Source organism: Egretta garzetta, unplaced genomic scaffold (assembly GCF_000687185.1).
Source record: "Egretta garzetta isolate BGI_Z169 unplaced genomic scaffold, ASM68718v1 scaffold2, whole genome shotgun sequence".
Taxonomy (NCBI): domain Eukaryota; kingdom Metazoa; phylum Chordata; class Aves; order Pelecaniformes; family Ardeidae; genus Egretta; species Egretta garzetta.
This window is the reverse complement of record NW_009258894.1, coordinates 4,977,679-5,002,422: the sequence shown is the minus strand read 5'-3', so window position 1 is coordinate 5,002,422 and position 24,744 is coordinate 4,977,679. Positions and strand designations below refer to the sequence as shown.

Genomic DNA, 24,744 nt, shown 5'->3' with positions numbered 1-24,744 from the left:
ATGCCTGTAATACAGCAAATTGCTGGTGCTGCCAGAGGAATAGTTTCTTTTTATTTTGTTAGCCCAAGGAAGTGAAGATGGCTGCTTTAGATTATGCAGGAAACTAAAAAGTAGGGATCTGCTGTAAGTCCCAAGTTGTTCTTCCGTGAACATCTCACTGTAGTTGGTGACAAATGCAAGTATTTCCCATCCTAAGATACAGTTCAAAGGATCAGTCTGATGCCATCCGTAACTGATTGCATAACATACCTCAACGTGGAGAAGTGAACAAATAGAATTTTTGAAAGAATGTTATTAAAGAGAATTTTGTGTCATCTTTTTACATAAAACATTTATTGAGGTTGCTGAGTGTATGTGACAGATGGTGCTCTTATGTCACATCCTGTCTTTCATTTTGTTTTGCAACATGCAAGTCTTCCATGCATGCATAATTGCATTACAAGATTGTAGGGTGGGTTTTTTTTGTGTACTCACTGAAACATAAAGGAATAATCCAATGTGAGATCTTTAATAGGGGGTTGTGCTAGCAGTGCTGTTAAGCTGTTTGCTTTCATGTTAAGTGCTGGCTGACTAGTATGCTTTATGACTTGCCTTCTTAAGGTAAACTTCAGGTGTAAAGGGAAAAGTGAGAAGTTGTTATTTCATCAATCTGCTGAATGCATTCAAGTAACTAGACAGATGATATTCACTACATAATAAAGTTTTTTGCTCCACATTCTAAAGCATATAAAGTGAGTACTTCCCTCACAATGGAAGAATGCAGGTATAGTTGAACTTTCCAGCTTCAGTACTATTCAGATGCCAATGCCTTAACATTTTATAATGTCAGTTAAGTATCTTTATGATTCAAAAATTATAATGAAGAAAAATATGTCTTAATTTTTATTATATGTGGCATTTCTTTCCCTCTTTCAGTTAACTGGAGAGTGAACTTGAGCCTGAATTCATTAGAATATTGCCAACCTGTTTTATTTATATGGCATCCCAAATAGCTGCTTCTGTCTCTTTTATGTCTGGACTGGTGGATGGAACATACTGGACTTCGCTGTTGCCCTTGGCTCACATTGAGAAAATCCATCCATCGTAGTGCTTTTTTAACTGAGTGTTTTGCAAGGAATGTAGAGATTATTTTACAAATTGGGAAACTAGAAACATATGTGAGACATACAGAATATGCAAAGCCAACAAGGTGATAATGTTGTTGGAATTTTTGACTTGAGTCCTATCCCACTTCTAATTATTTTGACTGGTGGCGCTTGATGCTTCATTGTTGTCTGTATGTATGCGTTCTTCCCTTTAAATACAGTTAACTTAAATGAAGGTAGAGAGGACATCTTCCCTCATAATGCAAAAAGGAGAGAGACTTAAAGCAAGACTCAGTGCATTGTCAGTCACTGAGACCTTTACTAGCTTTAATGCTATTGTAGATGCATAAACTCATTTATACCTTCTTTTGTTGGCTTTTGAACACAGTTTTCAAAAATGTAATTGACTGAAGAGCTGTCCATTGCTGCCCTGGCTTGTGTAGATCAAGGCAATTCATGGTCAGGGTTGTCGGCTGACCATTGACACGTTGTCGGTTGATTAAATAAATGCTGAATATGACTGAATCTGGTCTGGTTTTGCAGTGAAGTCCTAGACATCATGGTTGGTTCTTTAGAACATTCATCAAGTAAAATTGTAAACTATTCTTGTGTGTATTCTGTGCTTTTGGAACTTATTTAATCCTAACCTTCCAGCATTATACTGTGTAATATTTCAGTGGTATTTGCCATTTCTTGCAGCATCAATGTGATTTGACTCTGACACAGCCTAACTGATGTCTGATTGTAAGATCAATCAACCATTGCGGTATTGGAAGCATAAAGGCAACTGTACCGGTAATGCCTGACAAGCGAAATGTGCCAACTTGCCAGGATAGTTATACTGCTTGTGCTGTCTGACGAGCAAAAGTACATCAGAAACCAGGCCGTTTTTTTGCCTTTAGTAGCACAAAGGTGATGTGAATAAAATTACAGCCTCAGGCCAAAACCCGTCTAAAAGAACTCAGAGGGGTGCTTGTATCAACTTCTTTATCACATGTATAGCTGCAAATGTAAAATGCACTGTATAATAGATGGTGGCTGTCAAACAAGTAATAGGATGTGTGATGAGACAAAACGAGTAGCACGTGACTTACTTCATGCATCAGCCTTCTACTTGATTTCTTTTAGTTACAGTGTACGTTACGTAGTTTGAAATGATCAGAGCTGAAGAATGTAATAGTTCTTTTTTAGCTTGGAGCATGGCTTTGTAAGCCACAGCATGCCTTTTCATTATGTTAAATACAGTTGGTTATGAGGAACAGGCCGCTGAAAGGTCTACCACTTGTTCATATGGCACCTCATAACGGTATGCACTTCATGCAGGGTTGTTGTTGGGCACTTCATGCAGGTTTGTTGTTGGGCAAACTAATTTTTAATTGGTGTCACAAGTAATTCGTGCTTTCTGCCTAGTTTAAAAACTGTGTACCAAACCATTCCTAGTGCAGTTACTTTTGCTCTGCAAGAGCCACCCTTTGACAACGTGCTAATACACACAGAGGTGATAAGCTGTGGTTTGTAACAGCCTTGTAACAAACTTGTCTGTAGCACTTTGAATTTCTGTTTATTAGGACTCAAAGTTTGTTAACTCATTGGCTGTTAATTAACATAGTACTTGTTAGGAGTTAAAGATCAGCTAATGAAAACTTATACTGAGGTGTCAACCATATTAAAATTCAATTATAGTCTGAACCTTGAGACTTTCAGCATTATGTGTTACATATCTTCAGCTGACAGATCTTCTGCTTTGATTGAATAAATCTTGAATAATTTTCAGGTTCTCTTAAATGATTTGGAATACTTTATTTTCTGTTTCCTGTTATTCTTTCATGCCAAAATACTGATACATGAGGAAGACTACTTTTTTTCCCCTTTATATGAATGCTTTTTTTTCTGTTGTGTATTTTGATGATTCAGTATTTGCAAGAGCATCATTAATTCCTTGAACAGTTATGAGACAAGTATGGTGCCATCCAGTTTTTGGTTGGTCAAATTTCTAGTTGTGGAAAGTTAATTTGCTACCATGTGATCATTTTTTGACTGGCTTTCTGAAATCAGAGTTCTGTGGCCTAGCAGCTGGATGTTTGTATCACAAAATTTTGGTCTATTTGTTTCTAATTATCAGCTAGATTCTTAGGCTTATCGAAAGGGCCAGGCCAGAAAGAGACTGCGGAGCCTTCTGGCTGTTGGTGACGGGTTCCCTGTGCTGCAAACAGCACTTTAGTTCCTGGGTACCAGTCTGTAACATACCAGCATCTCGGGGGGTGAGGGGGAAGTGTGTTCACATGGTTGTCAGTAGTTTTACCTGCTTGATGGGAAATCATGTAGTCCTGCGATTTTTTTTTTTTAGACAGTTTAATAAGAGAAAATAATAATAATAGTAATAATGAGAATGATAACAGAATATACAAAACGAATGATGCACAATGCAATTGCTCACCACCCGCTGACCGATGCCCAGCCCGTCCCGAGCCGCGATCAGTCCCCGAGCAGTGAGCAGTCTCCCCGCGACCGACCGACTGACTAACCCCCCCGAGCATGACGTTATATGGTATGGAATAGCTCTTTGGACAGTTTGGGTTAGCTGTCCTAGTTGTGCTGTACTCCCAGCTTGTTATGCACCTGGCCGAGCAGGGGAAGCTCAAAGAAGTCCTTGAGTAGTCTGAGCACTACTTGGCAACAACTAAAACGATCAGTGTGTTATCAACATTCTTCTGGTACTAAATCCAAAACACAGCACTATGCTAGCTACTATGGAGAAAATTAACTCTATCCCAGCTGAAACCAGGACAAGAAAGAATCAATGTAGAAGGCTTTTTTCTTTTCTTTTTTTTTTTTTTTCAAATTTAGGCAAATGAATATGGCTTTGTGGCGACCAGAACTTCGGATGGCGTACTTTTTGGAAAGAACATACATTTTAACTACCTGTGCAGCATAATTATAACAATTCTGGGCCAAAGGCCATTGCCACAAACCCAATAGGTAGCAAGGAATCAGCCAGCACTGTGTAGAAAACAATTACCAGTGCAGCGACAGCCTGTATTGAAGGACCGTAACAGTAGTGCGGTGTGATAAAATAGGGTGGTGTTGGGGTTGTTCGGTTTGGTGGTTTTTTTTTTCCTCTCCACTCAGGTCTTTAGAGCTTTCTGATGCTTCCACCTTCCTTAGATGTGCATCTCTAGATGTGAAGCCTTTTGGCCCCCTGTGCATCTGCCTTAACAGGGAACAGCAGACGGAGTCTGTCAGGTCAGAGCAGAAGCAAGAGGCCTGATTCTTCCACAGAGTAGCTAGCTTTCTAAGCTAATTTTCAAGTCCTTAATGGTGTTTGTTAACAATACTTGATCTTTTGGTTGTCCGTTTTTAATGGTAAAAATACATAGGCAGTTTTATGATATCCTGCTGTCATAAGAAAGAATAATGTAACGATTTCTTTATGTGGATAGGAAAGGGTTTTCCCCCCATTTCTTCCTTTATTATTCTTGTTCATAAGCTTCACAGGTGTGGAGGGAATTGTAAGACGTCTAAGGAGGTGATAATAAAAGTGCAGGTGTGCTGGATATGATTTCTTAGCCTGTGTGATAATGTATCATTGAACCACAGCTCCAATCAGCTAGGCTGTTCAGAAGCTTAATTAGATCTCTTACCCACAGACATCAGAGTAAGTCAATGTGGCATTGTTACTTCCCCATAGAGTTTGAGAATGATGAGAATAAATCCTGTGGCAGTGAGGTAGAGGTTCCTTTGCTGCAGTTACGTCAGGAGGCCATATGGGGAAGGAAAGGAAGGGGTAAGAGGAGAGAAGTCCCTAGAAAATGTAAGTCATGAAGCAGCTGTCTTTGTGTGAAGGAGGAAATATGTGAAATCCAGGCCTAGAGAGTGGAAGAAAGCTCTGACTTTACATATACTCCCTCTTCCCCTATACATATCTTCCAATTGATTATTTTCTTCACTTCCTGGTTTTTCTCTTGAAAGAATAGTAGGGTCCCTTGGTGAATGAATTGGGTCAGCATGCAAAGTGTTCTTTGTAAGTATGCAAAGTATTCTTTTTCATATTAGTCTTAACGTGTGTTTTCATTTTGTTGTTTTTCAGCTGTATCTTGTTGGAGGGTCTTTTGGACTCCGTGAATTTGCTCAAATAAGATATGATGTCCACAAACTACGTGGCAAGGTAGTTGAAATGGTTTTCTTTACTTTTACTTTTAATTTAATTTTGTGTGTGTACTGTGTTCTAAAGGACTGTTAGGACAAGCAAACTATTGGTATTGGGATTTTGCCTTTCACCACTGGGCCCTGGGCTACAGCTGAGGTTCTTAGCAGTGTGTAGTGTAGATAACAATAAAGGAGCTGACATGATGATGAATCCTTTTACTGTTTGTGAAATGGATCAATGTAAGTAAAAGAAAAAATTTTGTTCCTTTGGTTGATTGTAAGTGGCAGTTCTGAATCCTATGAAAGAAATCTAGCCCATCTAGAAGGAGGTTATTGTAAAGATACTGTATCTGATTTAGACTAAGAAAACTGATGCTTTAAAAGGTTCTGTTTTCAAAGAATACTAGCAATGAGTATATAGAATCATAGAATGTTTTGGGTTGGAAGGGACCCCTAGAGGTCATCTAGTCCAACCCCCCTGCAGTGAGCAGGGACACTGCTAACTTGATCGGGTTGCTCAGAGCCCCATCGAACCTGGTCTTGAATGTTTCCAGGGATGGGGCCTTCGCTACCTCTCTGGGCAACCTGTCCCAGTGTTTTCCATATAATGTTAGATCATTTTCAGGACTTGGCTTTGTGTTGACTGAGATAAGCAGATACCTTAAAGAACATGCTGTTCTTTAAGCTCTGTGAAAGAAACAGGAGCTGGTCTTTACTCAGTATGTCGGAATGGGCGACATACATATATGGAAGAAGCCTTTCTTTAAACAAACTGGAAACCTCTTGAATGAGGGAAATAGCTTGCTTACTAGTGCTACTTACACCTCCAAGGGTAACACTAGTTCCAAACTGTATAGGAAATGTTCTGAAAGGAGCATGTTAGTTCAGCAGAAAGTAATATTGGCTTGCTTTCCCTAACTTCGTAATATGCAGAGAAGCATATTGCAATGCAGAGAGGCTTTCTGGTCTCAGTACTGCTGACTTGTAGGTGGCATGAAGCTCTTTTTAAGACTATATGGCACTATAAAAAATATTTTTGTAAAACTCTGGACACTGTGACTTTGGTCAAATCCTGGAGATCCTGAGCTGTTGAGAGTTCGGAGACCCCCTTGTTTTGTCTTAGACTCTTATTGTGGGCCATCTAAATTACTTTAATCATTCCTCCTTGTTCTTTGTGTTGCATACCTCGCTGCAGCCTTTGAAGCACCATGTGGCCCACTCCTGCTGAGTCCCCTATTTGACATAGCCCATAGGCAAGGGAGAGTAATATTACAAATCTTTTCTCCAGTGCGGTCTTCTGGGTAGTTATTTTCTATCAGTCCTGGGCTTTTAGGACCAGCTGGAGCCTTTATGTTTTTTTCCCAACCAGATGGGGATCACAACAGGGGCAAGAATTTGCATGTTGCGTTTCTGTCAGTTTTTTGGTCAGTCATACTTGGTGAATTACATTTGGCCTCCATGATCTCCACTGTGACTGCAGCCCAGGGAAAAAACCCGGTAATAGTTGTGCTGGTTTGGACCTATGAGGCTCCTTGTCCCAGCATTTATAATCAAGTGAAGCATCATCGAATTAGACAGTAGTACATGAAAGCTCTGAGGGGAAGCTACTGCACCCTGGAGTTTTTAAGCTCTGAAAAGCTAAAAGAGGACATCTGGATTCTGCTCTAACCAGTATTACTTAAGGCTGCAGCATCTCTCTTGTGTTTTCTTTTTCTTTTTATTATGATTTTGTTTAGGAATAGATGAAAATTAAATAAAAAACAATGCAGTATTGGCTGAGAACTAGCAACACCAACTTTGAGGTCATTCGTAGACAGACAAATCAAAGCAATGTGTTCCATTAGTTTCTGTTTCTACATCCATAAAAATAGAACCATTCTAATTCATTAAATAAGACATCAAAAGAGATTAGAGTGTATTTTAACTGATAAACCTAGTTTGAAATATACATGGAATTCAGGAAAAGAACATTAATATAAAAACATTTATTAAAAATCCTGATGGTCGTAACATCTTTTTAATTTTTCACTGGTTAAAATGGTTTTGTGTTGGAGTAGAATATGCTTTTCTTCTTAATTTGTTCAGGATAGCTAAATCAGTCATATTCCTTCAGCACACTGAATGTTTATGGTTTTGTGTTGGAGTAGAATATGCTTTTCTTAATTGGTTCAGGATAGCTAAATCAGTCATATTCCCTCAGCACACTGAATGTTCTGCATTTGAAGCGAACTTACACTGAGACTCTTATTGGTGTAAATGCCTGTTTAGGCTAGTCAGAATTCTCCTAAAACTAATCAAGGATTTCTCCATTATCTATTGTTGCCAAAATGTCCATTAATGGAGACATCATTAGGTTAGGTAATTGTTTTTTTTCTGGGAAGAATTTATGCAAATCAAAATTGGTTATAGAAAATCAGGTATGCTTACGGGAAAATCATGTTCAATTAATGGAGAAGAAATGAGTAGGTTTGTATAGTCATCGTTCCAAATGCCTTTATTCTCAAATGGAAAGCTAGGCTTTCTTTGTCTTTCTTCTCATTGTGCATGTAATTGAATAGAGATGCTTATTTAAGGAGGTTTTTTACAGAATATGTGATTTCTATTAAACATACAGAAAATGTTTCCATGTAAGTATATTATAATAAATTATTTTTCTTTACCGTGTGCCCATTGTTGTCATTCAAGGCATGGTAGAGACTTGCTGATTCAGATCTAATTTTGGATATAAGAACCTTGGACATGTGGAATGGTCTGTACTATTGGCTGATAGCTACTGTACGGGGTTGAAGAGAAGCAACATATTAACTACCTGGGAAAATCTAGGCTTTTAGGCCATCAGCAAATCATTTAGACTAATAAAATAGAGTTTGTAAGCTCCAAAACTGCTTTATCGAAGTATTATTGCGAGGCAGGTTCTCAGAGTATGGGGAGGGATAGGACTGAGCAAGTTCCTGCAGGGTAGCATGCAGCAGAAGCACTCTTAGGACAGCTAGGATCTCTAGGTCACTTTGTGAGGAAACAAAGCATCAATTAGTCTTTGAAGGCTGCAAATAGTTCGGCTGTGGATTATGTACGACAGTGTTACTATACTGACCTCTTTAGTGTTACGAACTGTGGAGATCCTGTTCACTTTTACTTTGTCCTATGCAAAGTGAGTGCACCCCAAAAGCAGAATGCTAAGAAACGAGAATAGTAGTGTTTTCTGTCTTACTGAGGCAGAAAGTAAGGGCAGTGAAGAGTCAAAATGACAGAAGTTCAATCTTTTGAGTTTTACCCTTGCATCAGCTGTTGTGCAGTAAAATATGTATGACCATTGAGTGGCACACCAGAGTTAAACTTGAATTGAAAATGAAAATACATGACCTGTTCTTTCAGAACGCCATCATCTATGAGCAATAGAATAGTAAGCCTGGAAAAGGTATAAAAGGAGTGATTGTGGTGGTGTGAAGTATACTCATTAGAAAGCGTGCTAGGAGCGTAAAGCTTTCTTTATGCAGGCAGAGTAGATTGCCTTTAAAATTTCTGTAAAGGGATTGGCAGTGTTCAGAGCTCCTTAGCTAATCTTTTTGACCAATTGACTGGCATGTAATTACCCATGAGACACCGCTTATAGACGCCTGCAAGGTGTCAGTGTTGCCATTCTCAATTCTCATTTATTGCATTTACTTGGTGTCTTGAAGTCCTATCTCATAAAATTATATGACTGTGAGGATCTCAGCCTTCAATTTATAATCCTAGACCTCGGAGTTGGGAAGAAAAGCACATCTGGTGCATAGGGGATTATCTTGGAAGCTTTGCTGTCCTTTGAAAAAGAAAAGAATGAAGAGTGGAAGAAAAAAGAAGGCTAATATGGTGGCTTATGACACTGACATTTTACTGGTTTACAGCTGTTCTCATAATTGGGCTTGATAGTGATTTAAGTCTGTTGACTGTCTGTTGGTTATACTCAGTATTACAGTGTTAGAATGTTGTTGGTGGGTCCCTGGTGTTGTACTTTAATATCGTGTATTGAAGCTTACGAGTGGGTGTCAGGGGACCCACGGCAGCATGTGATTTAAATATCTTCCACTGATCTCATTGGAAATGTTATTTCCATCTTGTTCAGGTTCTTGCTTCAGTTCCCTCCTCTACCATGGAGCTCCTCTCTGCCTATGAGCAAGTCGCTGAAGTTTAGTGAGTGTCACTTTCTCAGTCTGTAGAAGGGAGATGATTAATGCTGCTCTACTTTACATTGGGATCAGGAAAGTTAATTAATTCAAACAGAAGGAATTATTTAAATTCAAATGAGTATTTAAAAAAATATTTCCACAGGTGAGATCCATTAATTCAAGTGTTTTGGGTCAAGGTGAAATAGTTTAGGAGGAGACAGGAGCTGAGAACTGACCAGTTTCCATGAGGCCGTTATATCAGGGGATTTGCCTCAGGAAGGTCCAGGAAATCAGTCCAGCATTTTCTCATTATTATAAGTGGATAGTCAGGAAGCGGGTGGTATCTGCCTGTTAGAGTGCTTGTGTGTCTCTGTCGAAACATTACTCTGGTCTACAGACATACTGCGGTTTGTTTTAAACCATTGAGTTGAGATGGTGATGACTGCAGCAGCACAGTGTTTGAATGAGGTTGCAACATATGCCTCAAAAGGGGAGTAAATTTGCAAGTGACTGGACAAGACTATGCAGTGTTGCTGGCTGGCACATTCATGTTGCTGTCATTATGTAGCTCAGGTACGTCTACAGGAGTTGCACGCATAGGCATGACCTGAAGTATTACGACTATAATTGTCTGTTGGTTATTGCCTCTATTTTACCTGCTTATGAACTCAACCTGGATAGGATTTCTGTACCCCAGCAGAAGTTTGGTTTGGTTTTTTTTTTTTTTTTGGTTCGTTGTGGGTTTTGGTTGGTTTGTTTGTTTGTGGGTTTTTTTTTCCCCCTCCCCCAAAAGAAGCGTGACAGAATTAAATGTAATTTAAAAGGTTACTGTAAAGTTAGTATGGTTTCTGAACAATCTGTCATGTTTCTGTATGTCACATCATTTTCTTCCTTTAAATAATGTATTTCATATGAGGTGAAGATTTTAAGAGTCACCTGAAGTTCTGAATATGTCTGTAGCATTTAAAATTACACAAGTAATGCCTTTTTTTACTTATAATTGTGGAATGTCAGCAGATTGTCCCCATCATTAAACATATTGTGAGCTACTAGTGTTAGACAGAGCTGCTTTACTGCACACTGTCTTATTTATCTTATTTGAGGACTTGCTCTATTTGCAAAGCTATCAAAGATACTAAGAGTTTAACTGAGATGGCACACAGTATTGTAGCTGGATGTGAAGGTGTGGTTTTTTACTGTCTTCCCCCAAGTTGTTCAGCTGACTGAAAATTGTAAGGTATTTTTATTGCAGTTCTTAATGGATAAGCATCCATGCTTGAAATCACCTTGGTGTTCCCAAGGATCAAAAGTCTGACCAAAACTTGTCTGCCTTCACCATTTCAAGGAGTAATCTGGCTAGGCCAAGTCATTGTGTTTGGACTGGACTGGCAAGCGCATGGTGGTATATTTTGTTCTAATGACAACTAATGGACTTAGTGCTATTGCTGCAAGCCCAGGTCACTCATGCACTCAGTTATCTTCTGTGTTCTGCAGGCTTTCTGCCTGATTGTGTTCCAAATGGATTTAGACTCATCCTCTAGACTTCCTGGCATGCTGACGCTCACTACCAATGCTGAGGTCAACTTAAATTAACACTGTTATTAATAAAAATACTCTAAATGGGTTATTTGTATTATTAGAGTTAAGGAAGTGAAATTTAAACACTGGGTATCTGTTCAGCTAAATCTAAATCTATGTTTGTGGTGCTGTGCACTAAGTCAGGGATTCATCTTGCTTGTGCTTTCATTGTCTTAAATGAAATGCCCGGTTTGAGATAGCTATCCAGGCAGCCTGTATAGATGATTTGAGAGAGAAATGCTCCCATAATATGCTTCATTCAGTTTTAAAATAAATGCTTGAGAAAGATGTTCTCTTTTGACTGATGGAGAGGTAGAGAGATTGAGCTCAACACTTTATTATTACCACTGAAATGTAGTAATGAGTGAGATGGGTACCATCCTTAGTGTATGAAAATATTTATAATTAATATGACCAGGGAATGGTAGGCGAAATAAGCCTCTGCTTAACTTTAGGTGCAGATGTGTTAGGGTTTTGGACGCATATCTTAAAGTGGGATTTATTTTCTCTAGAAACGCCCATCTCTATTCAGCAGACTGTAGGAAGAGCATAAATAGAGATTTTATGCTTCAAGTCAAAAGTTTAGATGGCTAAAATCAGGCGAGATGAAGCCTGCCCTAAATATTCTTTCCCTGGAGCTTCATTGGCAAACCAGCAGATGACTTGAAGGTAGAGGAACTCTTATTTGATCTGTTGTTTGTGTCTGAGGTATTACATGATTCTGGAGAATTTCCTTCATTATTTCATAGGAGGTTGTATTAAAAAGATCCTGTTTGATTTGAGTGTGAACAAAGTAAAATCAAAATATCTTTAATTGGTGTCTGGTGGAATTTTTTGGATGGGAAACTTTCCCTTTCTAAAATTATCAGCAAGGGAACGTGGAAACATTTTAGCATCTGTCACTGAACTTGGAAGAATAATTAAGTCTTCTCATATAGCCTTTTAGCATTTATTTATTTATAAATGCATCTTCATGTGTTTAATTGGTTTCAGTAAACTAATTACACAAGCACAGTGTGGCAGGGGATTGATATGGGTGATTATTGGGTTTTTTTGTGTTGTGGTGGGGTTTTTTGTTTTTTTTTTTTTTTTTTTTTTTTTTTCTTCCCCTTAAGCAGGTCAGGTTGGCCTGAGTCTCAAGTCTAATGAGGACAAACTTTGGCAAATTTCCTTGTGAGAGTAGATTTAGTTGATTTTCAAAGACTAAATTCATTAATGAGCTTGGCCCTAGGTCCTCCAAAAATTAAGAAGATAATACGCTGAAATGTTGTTTGGTGCTTTAGAGAATGTGAGAGGCATATATTTATGATTGCTTATGGGGAAAAGAAAAGATCTTTATGTAATGAAGTGCATTTTTCTAAATTAAAGCAGACCTTGTTTTCAAGCATGGCCTGCTTAGTGGAGGGTTTTAGAATTGGATGTTAAGAGAGGCAGCCTGGCTCCTGATTAATGGCCAAGCAGGTACCCTTATAGTGTCTTTGTTTCTGTTGGCAAGGGGAATTTGGAACTGGGTACATCTTTTGACCATGGTTCAAAATCTTCCAAGGTAGTAATTTCAGTCCTATGATATGGCATGGAAATGAAAGGGTAGCAGAGCTTTTCATATTCTCTATTGTGGTGGTACCAGATGTTCAGACATCAGTTTTCTCTCTTGTTTCAGTTCAGTCCAGAGGGATTGTATGGAAATGAGCTCTTTATCCATGCTGTTCTTGAAGATTTTGAGGTTCAGCTGCTAGTGTTGGGTGCATGATTTTGCATTGATTTCAGCAAAACCTAATCCATTTTGTTTGAGCTCAGATGGCTTCCCCACTTTGTCTCTGAACAGCTGCTTACTGAATTTGCTAGAGAATGCCAGAGAGAGGTGTATGTTTTCATTTTTCAGACATCCTTCAGTTTAATGTATTAACCACCTTTTTTCTATAAAATGCAAATACAGAGTCAGTCTGGGATTCAGTAAGATTTTTGTTGCTGCTGTTGGCTAACACTGTGTGTATGCTTTTGAATGGTTTCTAGTGATGTAGACCCACTGCTTGTTGTCACCACAAACAGCTTAAAGCACTGTAGGACCACCTGGAGATAAGGTATTGCCCATACCTGCCCTTCCATACTGTCTTGTATCAAGTTAAAAAAAAAAGAGACCAAGGCTCTGATGAAACCAAGAGGCCTGTCAATACCAGAAAGACTTCTATTAATAACTTGAAACATGTATGGGCTCTCAAAATAACAATATAGTTGTTAAAAGTTGGGACAGTCTCATTAAATCTGGATATGATTATGTTAATAATAGTAATACAGAAATTATTTTGGTAATATGTGTGTTTGCTGATGAAGAATTAAAGCTGTACTATTTTTTGACTTTGAAATATCTGGTTTTTAAGTGAATCTTTAGTTTCAATCTTATAATATTGTGCCAGCATAATTTTTTTGCAATGAATATGAAAATGTATTGTTAATGATACTGAGTTTCGGCCAGACACCTTAAATAATAATATTCAGGGTTTCTATGGTGAAGTGTTTCACTGAATCCTTGTCAAGGTTTTTTTCCTAAGATTTTTTTTTATGAAGAAAAGCCCTTACCTATCAGTTTCCATGTATGCGGTAGCTACTACTACTGTATAAATCGCAGGGGTTTTCTGCCACCTGTGTTAGGATGTCATGCTCTATGCTGTGTGTAAGGATACGTGAATAAACATCATTGAATCAAAATGGCGTATCTCTGAGAGGCAGAGAAGTCTTACGCCTTTTATAAAGATAGGAAAAATTGACTTAATGTTTCAGGGACTTAATATCTACCTAGATCTAAAGTTTTAATTCTTAAAAATTCCATTCTGCAGCTGCCCTGATGTGTATTGCTTTTGGACTGAAGATCATTTATGTGCCTAAAACTGCTTTCAGCCAAGCTCTCTACTACCATAGTTTTCATGGTGCTGCATAGCTTGGCATCTGTTAAATATATAAAAAAATCTTTTAGATTCCATTAAATGGATGTTCGTGAATCTGTGTTAGCTGAGATGTGAGTGCTGCTAAGTGAGCTGTTGAGTACACCTTGTGAGGCTTCATACCAAGTGGCTATAGAAGTAGGGATGCTGCTTCCTGAGACCTGGTTCAGCCAGAGGGCAGGTACCAGTGATGCGGATAAGAGTTTCAAGGCACAACTGCTTTCTTTGGGAAACATGTAGTAACCATACATTTGTAGATTTCCTTGAGCTGCAAGCATTATCAGCTTTCCTTTTTAAAATTCATCTCTGTATGGAATAGTTAAGAAATTGGAAGAACGAAGGAGAAAATGTGATTGTGACCTAATGGTTAGATTACATATGTGAAGTAGGGGAAACCTGTTTTTTAATTCCTATGCCATTTAGTATTTCTGTACTTTTATCAAATGAGTATTCGATATTAACATCTTGAAGCTGGGCCTCCTTTTTTTTCAAGGTGTTTGCTCTTTCTCTGAAATGAGGGATTTGTTCTTTTCTTTCAAACAAACAAACAAAATCTGGTCCATCTCACTCTGAGATGGCTAAAGACTATGAATCCTAACTGGAAGGAGTTATCTTCTCGAATCTCAGGATAAGTTGTCTGGTACTTAGAGGTGTGGGATGAAGACAAACTCTGCAGCCTTTCCTCTTGTCTGTCTGTAGTTACTGCTGCTCTAATTGCTGCCCAGTGTGTATCCCCTTTCTAAGCATCTAAATCTTCTCTTGCTTTTTTTTTTTTTTTTTTATTCCAAAGGTCTAATTCAGGCTTGGATTTTGCTGCACAACCAGGTGCTAGGTCCCTGTAAATCTAGTTCTGAATCTGCAGATGTGTGTATTAACACGTATGTGCCCATTGCTATTTACCTACCTTGAACTAGTAAGTACCTTGGTGGCCCTATGCATTGTTCCAGCTTTCTCATAGGCATATGCAAGTTGTGGATGCACTTAGAAGATTGCCTTAGAGTGAGTGTTTCATGTGAGGGCTCTCATATTTATATCCAGGAAATTCAGGACAGAATTTGGACCCTATCTGGCGTGTCTTACTCAGGACTACTCAGTAAAGGGAGCATGCTCGGTATGTTCTGCACATAAGGTAAGACTTTGTTCAGATGCATGAAAGTCCTGGTACATATACGTTGTCCAGGATTTCCAAGCATCAGGCAGGCACATTAGAGCTACCACCTGACTATGCTGCCCAGCATCTGGAAATTCCAGGCAAATGGCCAAATTTGTTTGTTTGGTTTTTTTTGTTTTTTGTTTTTTGGTTTTTTTTTTTTTTTTTTGCCTGGACAGAATCTCTGTGTGGGAAAAAAGGGCTGTGTCTGGAAAAGCCTGGGTATCTGTCATCCGTACCTCAGATTACCGAGCTTCTCTGTGATGAGATACAAAATAGAATGCAAGTATGAAGAGTTCTTTGTTTTAAACAGAAGCCATTTTTCCATTTCATAATTCTTCATGGTGTTTCTGTTGTCAAGATTGGATTCAGATGAAGAGCAGGTTATTAACTGGAGAAACTCATTCTGATGCTACTGCAAGTGGAACTAATTTCAGTACATAAAATGTTGATAGATTTCAGATTTTTACATTTTATATACTACCAAGAATTCTGTTTGGTTGCTTTAAATCCTGTCACATTGCCACAAATAATTACTAGTATTTTTGCCTTGCAAGTGAAGTGATTACAAGTGTGTACTTTAGCTTCAGGCAGCTTTTAGCCAAAACATAATTTAATATCCAGCTGTTTTTTTCCTTCACCTCCCTCAAGCACCAGAAGACATCTAGCTTTCCAGACTCATCTCATAAAGCCAATAGCCATGGTGTCAGCAGATTGAAGCCCAAACAGAAGTACTGGGGCCCCAGTCCCTAGACCAGGTTTTTCTGCACTTCTTGACTTGGGATCACTAGAGTTTTTACCAAGGAAGTGCTGAAAACCCTTTGCCCAGGAATGTTTCCATTTTAAGCATGATCTCTGTCTGAATGGACCTTCCTTTTCTTCTCCTTTGTGTTTTGAGGCTAGAAAGACTCAAGTCAGTTGGTTCTGTTGCAAGCTACAGCTATGCAGCAGTCTGAAAAAGCAGAGCCCAAACTCATATCTGGAGTACAACCACTAATGAGAGGGGAAAATGCATAAGCTGTCTCCCTTCAAATATCTGCCACTGCAGAAAGCATTTATAGGTTCGCTTGTGATTCAATAGGTGATACATTTTCCCTGGAGTCAGCACTGAACCTCCTGTATGTTGTGTCAGGCAGTGCTTAACTGCCTTTTTTTGATGAGGCATAAAAATGAGACTTTGCCTTTAGAACCTTAATAAGTGCTGAAATTAATGTTGTAGCTGGTACAACAGCATATCTTGCCTCCCTGGAGTGCAGCTCAAGGAGGGTAGAAGGTGTCTGAGATTGTATGTGGTCCCTGTGCGAGTAGATGGGCAGCTATGGGGTGAAAAAAAGCTCTCCTCTCTCACAAGCTCTCCCTAACAGTCCCTCCAGTTCTGCACCCTCAAAAACTGTGTGTGCTGTTCATGAAGCCCACCACACGTAAGCTCTGGGGTGATTCAGAGCAGGAGACTAATTTAGGTATTCCCAGAGGAACCTCTCTTTCTTCATTGATTAGAGAGAGAATGTAGGAATACAAGCTTTCTGGCTACTGCATAGGGAAGAGAGGTGACTTGTCTTATTAATATCTAAAATGTAGGCATTAAGATCTTTTTCATTCATAATTCCTAGTGAATTTAGTAGAATTGTTTTGTTCATGTTGGATGCTTAGCCCTTACAAGTACATCTGGCATAGCAGCAATTTTGGTATTCATGTTTTACATTTAATTACACCAGATCTTACCATTATAACTTTCTCTAATGTACTCATCAGAATGTCTGAGCCTTTGGCAGGTAAACATGTTATTTATTAAAAATACTGGCAAAATATCTTTCAAAATAAAATAGTGCATGATGTACAACTGTGTTGCAAATTCTAGTAATCTAAAATACAGGTAATTTGGAAGATGAAAAGCTTTCTGTAAGTGCAAGGTATTAGAATAGGCTTTTTCTTCTTACTGGAAAACTTCACTAGATGTCAGTGTGGAAAGTATTTTTACAGAAATGCTATGTGAACTGTAGAATGAGAAGTGTTAATTCCTTTAACACATACAGAATTAGGATGACACTTACTAGAATTTGGTAGTTGGGGGGGTTCTCAATACATAATTTATTTGCAGAACACGTTTCAGGACAACCAAAGCAATTTTGGTAAGTTCGCACTGAAATCTGAATATTGTTTCTGTTCAAATAAACACTTAAAAAGTGAAAATTTGTTTTGGTACTTACAGGCAGTTTTGAGATTTGTATTCCACATAAAAAAACACATTTTAAAACATAATTAAAAACAATTTTTAGGGTTAAAGAACAGCAGACTTTTTGGTTTTCTTTTGTATTGTTGTTCTGAGTCAGCAAAAGTGTTAATGTATATTTTCTTGCTATTGGTTTGTGAAAGCTAGACTTGTTTGTATGAGGGTAGCAAGTATATTTTGACATGGGTCAAGGCAGGGCTGAGGCATTAAGAAAAGAAAAAAATGCATATATATTTATATATGCTTTAAGTTTGATTAAGGAAAGCATTCCTAGTCTGTAAGTGTGCTTGTGCATTCATTCAACTATATGATGTGTTTATATGTCATCTGAAGAATCAGGCTGTCTCTGTTCCTACATGAGAATGTTGGTTGGTTGGGACTTTTTGGGTTTAGGGTTGGGGAGGGTGTTGTTGTTTTATTGGAGCTTCAGTACTTTTATTGAAGCTTTAAGGTTTGGTCTCCTATGAGATAGTTAGACTTTTCCCTTTAAATTAATTCGTTTGTGTTTCTGAACTGATACACCAAGCGAAAGATAGTGGTTTAGGTATTGTATGGTGCCTTTGGTTTTGCCATATTGTTAAAGTAAGTGGCTACCAGGACTGGTGTACCAGGATGACCCTAATGGAACAGTCAGTGAACACCTGAACGCAAGTATTTCTGCAGAAGGGCAGAACTCGAGAGGACACCCTCTCCAATCCTATTCTGACCGCTAGTACAGCAACGAGAAGATTAAGACGAGAGGAACATAGATTGCTTGCATGCTGGCTTTGCCTGCCAATTCCTGATTTCTCTCTTGAAGGTACTTGCTTTTAACAGAAATTTAAGTGACCTTTCTGTTTTCTGGAGTTACCACAAAGTAGTTGATTCTGTCCAGAGTTAGGGTATGACTGAGGGAGGAATAAGGAAAAGCTTAAACGGTATGTGTGCTATTTTTCCACCTTTAACTTGCATATTAGGCACACAGCCATTCAAAAGCAATCTTTTAAAAATATGATTTAAAAAAGTTGACTCTGCAGTAGTTGCATCCAAAAGTTTTATTTTGTCTTTATTATTTCCAGATATTAACTATCTTCTATTTAGAGGCAAAAAGGTTTTGGTTTTTTTTTTGCCCCCTATATACCGGTGTCACAAACTCACACTCATGCGAGTCCTTTTGTATACCTAGGCTTTCACTAGCATGTACATGACGCTCAGAAAGTTGGTGCAGATGGAACCAATTAACCCTGTAATTTGTATATAGCAAATAATTCTTTAATATTCAAGAACTCTTTATTAAAGTTCCTTTTCTATTTGTGCAACTTCCATTCAAAGTAAAAGCTTTTCCTTTTTTCAATAAAGATCCCATGATTCTGAATACGGGAGTTCAACATTTTTTATATTAGAATTGGGCTTTCCTTTTGCATACATTGGTTAATGCTCTACTAATAGTAACTGAATAACATGGTGATTGGTTAACTGACGTATGCAGAAAACACATTTGAAAATGTAAATGTCAAATATGCATATTAGCAGCTGCATTTTAAGGAATTTTGAGAGATTTGTTAAAGCATTGCAAAAAGCTTGCATGTACGTTAAGGGATGATGAAACCAGTATTTAAGAACTTAAAATCTTTTAGTGGATTTCATTAATTTTTCATAAATTATACCCAGACTTTGAGGAGAAGAAAAGGAATTTTTTGAATACTGTTTTGTGTAATGTTTCCTTTTTCTGAACTGATACCTTAAGGGTGTTTAGTTTATGTCCTGTAGTTCATGAAGTTTAAGTGGATGTAGCAGGACAGGTATAGCATACTAAAGAGGCTTTACAAAGGCGCCTTGAGAAATTGTCTTTTAATGTTTTTAAAATAAGCATCTTATTCCTCTTGCTGTTTTCTCTGTTAAAATTTTGTGATGGCTAACTCAGCAAATTCTGCAACTCTTGTTCCAGGCTAAGAATCCTTTTTGTGGCCAGTGGTCTACATTGTGACCAGTGGTCTACATTGTGGCCCACAGGAAAGAACGTGTTACTGCCTTACTTATCACCCCTTTCTGTGATGATAAATAAATGCATTAAATCCTCTGATAGTAAATCAAGCTGCACTACTCTTCCCTTTCTTGTATAGTTTACACCAAGGATCTTTAGCGTGTTCTATCCAATTCACCTGGGAGGTCTTACACTTTTGTTTCTTGTTTGGAAGAAAGTAAAAAGGAAACTTGGGAAAAACTGTGCAGAATACTTTGCAAGTTCCTCCCTCTGTACTGTTGGGTTGTCTTGGAGAGCTCTGCCATTCTGACTTTAAGGTGAGGGGAGTGGTTGGGTCTATACTGCACACTGGTTCATCTTTATGCATGCAACAAAATCTGCTCTTCCTTGCAGGGACCTTTCAAAAACACCAGGGGTCTTGCTGTTAGTTCTGGAGATGTGGGGATTTTTTTCTCTATTGGAATATTTTATTTTACACCCTAAGGAACAGTTCTGAATTTTACTGTGAAATGAAATTTATGCTGGCATACTCAGAGCCAAGGTTTAAGGCACCAATTTATGTTTTATAAATCAAATAAATAAATGTGCACCTGCAAATCAAGCTGGATGTGAAAGCATACAAATCATTGATTAAATGCTTGAGTAGGTTCTTATCAGAACTGAAAGCTGTAGAACCCTTGTTAGTTTTGATGACCTTATATATGAAAAACCTAGATGTTCTTAAGTGCTTGCTGCAACGTGGGATGGTTTGGTTGTCATATTAGCCTTTAACTTAAAGACATGGGAAATGCAAGTTATCATTATCATGTGTAAATGTGTGGTCTGGAGTTTGGGATTGTAGGTCTTTTTTTGATCCATCTGGAAGCAAGTAGAAGATTTGGATTTTGAGAGATCATTAGTGCACTGTGTACTGTAACTCTGGGAACTGCTGCTGTAATAAGATTTTTATATTGCTACTTTGGAAATGCCTGCATTGATTTCTGTCAGAGGCTGGATGAAATATTTTTTTTGTTTAACTGTCTGTGTTCTATGCAGATCTTAGGAAAGAGTCAGAGGACACAAAGCCAGGTTTTGCGCCTAGTCTCAGCTGTCTCCGTAGTATTCAGAAGTATTCCTATCCAAGTACATGCAGTAGTCTTACCAAAGTGTTTTTCATGTATGAAGTGTTACAAATAATGTAGTTACAGGATGTTGTGAATGAAGTTGCGTGAAATTCTGTTTTGCCTTGCTGTTCTCTGTTACCAAAGACTGTATGCCAAGCAGTTTGGCGTAAGTACAACCTCTCTTATACTTTACAACCTTTACAAGCTTTGTTCCTTTAATTCCTTAAGTAGAACTGTGCTCAGCTTGGCTGTAGTTCACACTGCATTTCCTGAGTTCTGGGATTTATCCTGTCTTGTCTACAGCTTCTCACTCTGTTCATAAACCACAATTTGGAATATTTATGGCACAGACTTTAGTAACAATTTATGGGAGTATTTTCCTCTCAAGGAAGATTAAAGTTGACTGATCCACACAAGATTGCTGATTTTCCATTTAGAGGAGTTAGGCATATGATAAATGCTTTCAAAGAAGATATTATACTGGGAGAGCCAGAGCTGGTGGTTCTGGTTTATTCTAAGTTTAAAAAATGGGTGGGGAGAACAAAATGAAGAATTTCATATAAACAGTCATTTTGTGGACTCTCTGTGTTGTGGATACTGCAGGAGAATTGTGTCCCATCTATTTATGCCACTGTGAGCAGATGAGGAAAAAAAAAAAAAGCTTAATTCATGCTCATTACATTCAAGCCATTGTCCTTCCCTATTTCCAAAGTAAAGGCTGAAATCTTTCTCAATGGAATAGTATTTTGTGGAGGATAGGGTAGGAAAGGATACTTATGTTTTAGTTAATAATAACCAGTTAGTTATTTTTTCCTATCTACTGCCTTCTGGAAATGCTTGCTAGAGGGAAAGTTTTGTAAGACTTTGGCATACAAATATTTGGTCAGTACATGCCAGTCTTTGGACACAAGTATACAACTTACTGCACTGACTTATGTGAGAGGAGACCGTTAAAAGCATAGTCCTCTTCTCATGACATGTCTGTGTCCTGACTGTTTCCTTGTGTATTAGTTGAACCCTTAATTTTAGAAGGTGTAATATATTCGAGACTTGGTTTGCGGTAAACCCCGTGGCCACAAATAGTAAGTGGACAAATAAATAATAATGGTTACAGCTGAGAGAGAGAGAGACTGCTTGTGAAAGTGAGCTATTTAAATTACAGATCCAGGCTACCCTGAAAATGCGAACTCAGACTTGCTCCTCTTGTCTGAGTGCTGAAAGGAGTGACACTGCTAATCTGCTTTGTATTCCCGTGTTTCATAGAATCATAGAGTAGTTTGGGTTGGAAGGGACCTTTAAAGGTCACCCTTTAATCCAACCCCCCTGCAATGAGCAGGGACATCTTCAACTCGATCAGGTTGCTCAGAGCCCCTTCCAACCTGACCTTGAATGTTTCCAAGGATGGGGCATCTGCCACCTCTTTGGGCAACCGATTCCAGTGTTTCACCACCCTCACTGTAAAAAATTTCTTCCTTCTATCTAGTCTGAATCTACTCTATTTTAGTAAAAACCATTGCCCCTTCTCCTATTGCAACAGGCCCTACTAAGAAGTCTGTCCCCATCTTTCTTATAAGCCCCCTTTAAGTACTGAAAGGCCGCAATAAGGTCTCCCTGGAGCCTTCTTTTCTCCAAGCTGAACAACCCCTGCTCTCTCAGCCTGTCCTCATGGGAGAGGTGTTCCAGCCCTCTGAACATCATGAGGGGGTAGTGATGGTGTTCGTTGCTTTCCTTTGTGGGAGACCTATCCTTTCCATATCCTGGAGGTAAAGTAACATTCACAAGTTTCACAGTTGCTCTCTGTCTGTATTACTTGCTTCTGAACCAAAGTGAACTGTGGTCACTGAGGATCAGTACAAAATTGTTAGCTAGAGAATTTTTTTAGTAGCAGCACATTTAGGTTTATAAGGGTACCAGAAATATTTGTGCACAAACAAAAATTTTCCTTTACTGAAAGAAGTATAGAGAGGCCAACAGTTTATCACAGCGCACTGCAGGAGTCCCTGGTTTGGTAGGGGCTGCAAGCACCGGGTGTTCCTGCTTTGCTCTGAAGTGGTGCCCCTTGTCTGCACCCTGAGGTGCGCCTTTTTTTCCACCTAGAAATTCTGTTTTTAGGGTAAAAAGAAATCCAAACTCCCCCCCCCCCCCCCCTTTTTTTTTGGTGGAACTTTGAGCAAAGTAACATGGTACATACAGGTACAATGACCTTGAGAGTTTATATTTCACTGTGAGTCTTCATCGCTTAATGTTTAGTAGAGAAGGACAAAGTTGGTGGCATATCTCTCAGAGACAGAGAAGTCTTACGCCTTTTATAAAGATAGGAAAAATTGACTTAATGTTTCAGGGACTTAATATCTACCTAGATCTAAAGTTTTAATTCTTAAAAATTCCATTCTGCAGCTGCCCTGATGTGTATCGCTTTTGGACTGAAGATCATTTATGTGCCTAAAACTGCTTTCAGCCAAGCTCTCTACTACCATAGTTTTCATGGTGCTGCATAGCTTGGCATCTGTTATATGAAAAATCTTTTAGATTCCATTAAATGGATGTTCGTGAATCTGTATTAGCTGAGATGTGAGTGCTGCTAAGTGAGCTGTTGAGTACACCTTGTGAGGTTTTAGTAGCAGCACATTTAGGTTTATAAGGGTACCAGAAATATTTGTGCACAAACAAAAATTTTCCTTTACTGAAAGAAGTATAGAGAGGCCAACAGTTTATCACAGCGCACTGCAGGAGTCCCTGGTTTGGTAGGGGCTGCAGGCACCGGGTGTTCCTGCTTTGCTCTGAAGTGGTGCCCCTTGTCTGCGCCCTGAGGTGCGCCTTTTTTTCCACCTAGAAATTCTGTCCAGGTTTGCATTGAAAAACTGAAATGTCAGCCTTAAAATGAGAAGTGGCAGCCACATTTTAAAAGGTTTTTAGGTACTTACAGCCTCAAACAGCTGCCTATTAAGATTTCTAAGAATATTTTTGTGCTTAACCCCTATTACTTTTAGCCACCTAAGAATTTTTTTTTTAAGTCTGTATCTTTGGGAACCTTTTGAAGTTAAGGAAGGGTAAATCTGAAGGAGCAGTGGAGTGTGAAATAGGACAAAATTCTAATTTGAAAACTTTGTTCTTAAACCTTTTTTGAGATTGGTCTATATACCTGCCCTTGCACTTCCAATCAATTGATGTCATATGAAATAAGCCTGTATAATGCAAAATACTGAGAATGTTTCACTCATGTTTGCCACAAGTGCCACATAAAGGAAGCAAAAACCACGTGACACCCCAGAAAAAAAAAAAGTAAAGCTTTGAAAAATTATATTGTCAGTATTGGTTTCGAAGCCTTGCAGACAGCATCTCATGAAAGCTGACTGAATACTGGCATCACGTATTTCAATAGTTTTTCAGTAAGAATTTAATGTGAAGTTCTGCTGTAATTATAAGTCCACACATCTTTGAATTCCATATTTAGAGACAAAGCTTGAATTTAAATGGATCTTGAAGGAGCATCTGAGATTTTGCCTGGCAAGGAGTTGTCCTCTAGTGTAAAGGGATATTGTTTTCTGTTCCTTCCTGCCTCCTAAATAACGGTGCAGAGGACACTGCCAGGCTGTTACGGCATTTGGGCTTTGTCTGCTGCCCCCATTGTATTTACTAATGGAGATTTGTATTCATAATTTAGCTGATGATTCATTTGCCAGTACATAGCTGAATACTTCTAGCTCATTTGGCAGTATGTGTTTTGGCATAGCAGTCATCATGGAAGCAAAATGTATGTGTTTGTATTTGGATCTTGTGGCAGATGTGTAATATAAAGGAGCTACCACTTTGGCATGGGCACTTTCCTGCCTCTGCCCACATTTTAGGTGTTTGCTGGCTGTGATCTGTGATCGTGGCTCATATTGATGTTTATCTGATGTTTGTCAGAATGAAAACAGCACCATTCTGTCTTGCTTTTTTTATTCTTGTGATGTTGCATGGTACAAACACTATGGAAACAGAACTTTATAATTTACTTTTTCTCAAGTGCCATTTTGGTTCTGAAAACAATTTGTAACCTGTCCATCTCCATTTGGCGACTGAAACGTAGGGGTTTGCAACCGAGGCTTTAGAACGTGCAGAGGACTCTGTTTCTGTGCAGAGTCAAGTATGTTTAAATTATTCTGCATAAATAAGTATGTAGGGAAGAAAAAAGGTAAGGGTAAGAGGAAATACATACTTGCTCCCCGCCCCCCCCTTTTTTTTTTTTGGTGGAACTTTGAGCAAAGTAACATGGTCCACAGAATGGACTTAAGTCTTTCATGTATTTGTGTGTTAAATATTAAGAGCTTGCCAAAGTGTGTGTATAGTTTGCCGTCAAAACAGGGTTTAATACTCTTTTTGGTAAGTTAACTTGCTGAATAAATTCCTGCTTCTAAAG

General features: G+C 38.5%; 1 protein-coding gene across 1 annotated transcript in view; it reads left to right on the top strand.

Annotated features, from left to right (window-relative positions):
* LOC104122078 (cytochrome c oxidase assembly protein COX16 homolog, mitochondrial) overlaps positions 1 to 24,744 on the top strand; it is a 66,793-nt gene that overhangs the window by 8,483 nt on the left and 33,566 nt on the right. Inside the window, exon 3 of the mRNA XM_035889797.1 lies at positions 5,173 to 5,250. Within this exon, the coding sequence (XP_035745690.1) occupies positions 5,173 to 5,250 (78 nt within the window). The remainder of the gene's footprint in view (positions 1 to 5,172; positions 5,251 to 24,744) is intronic.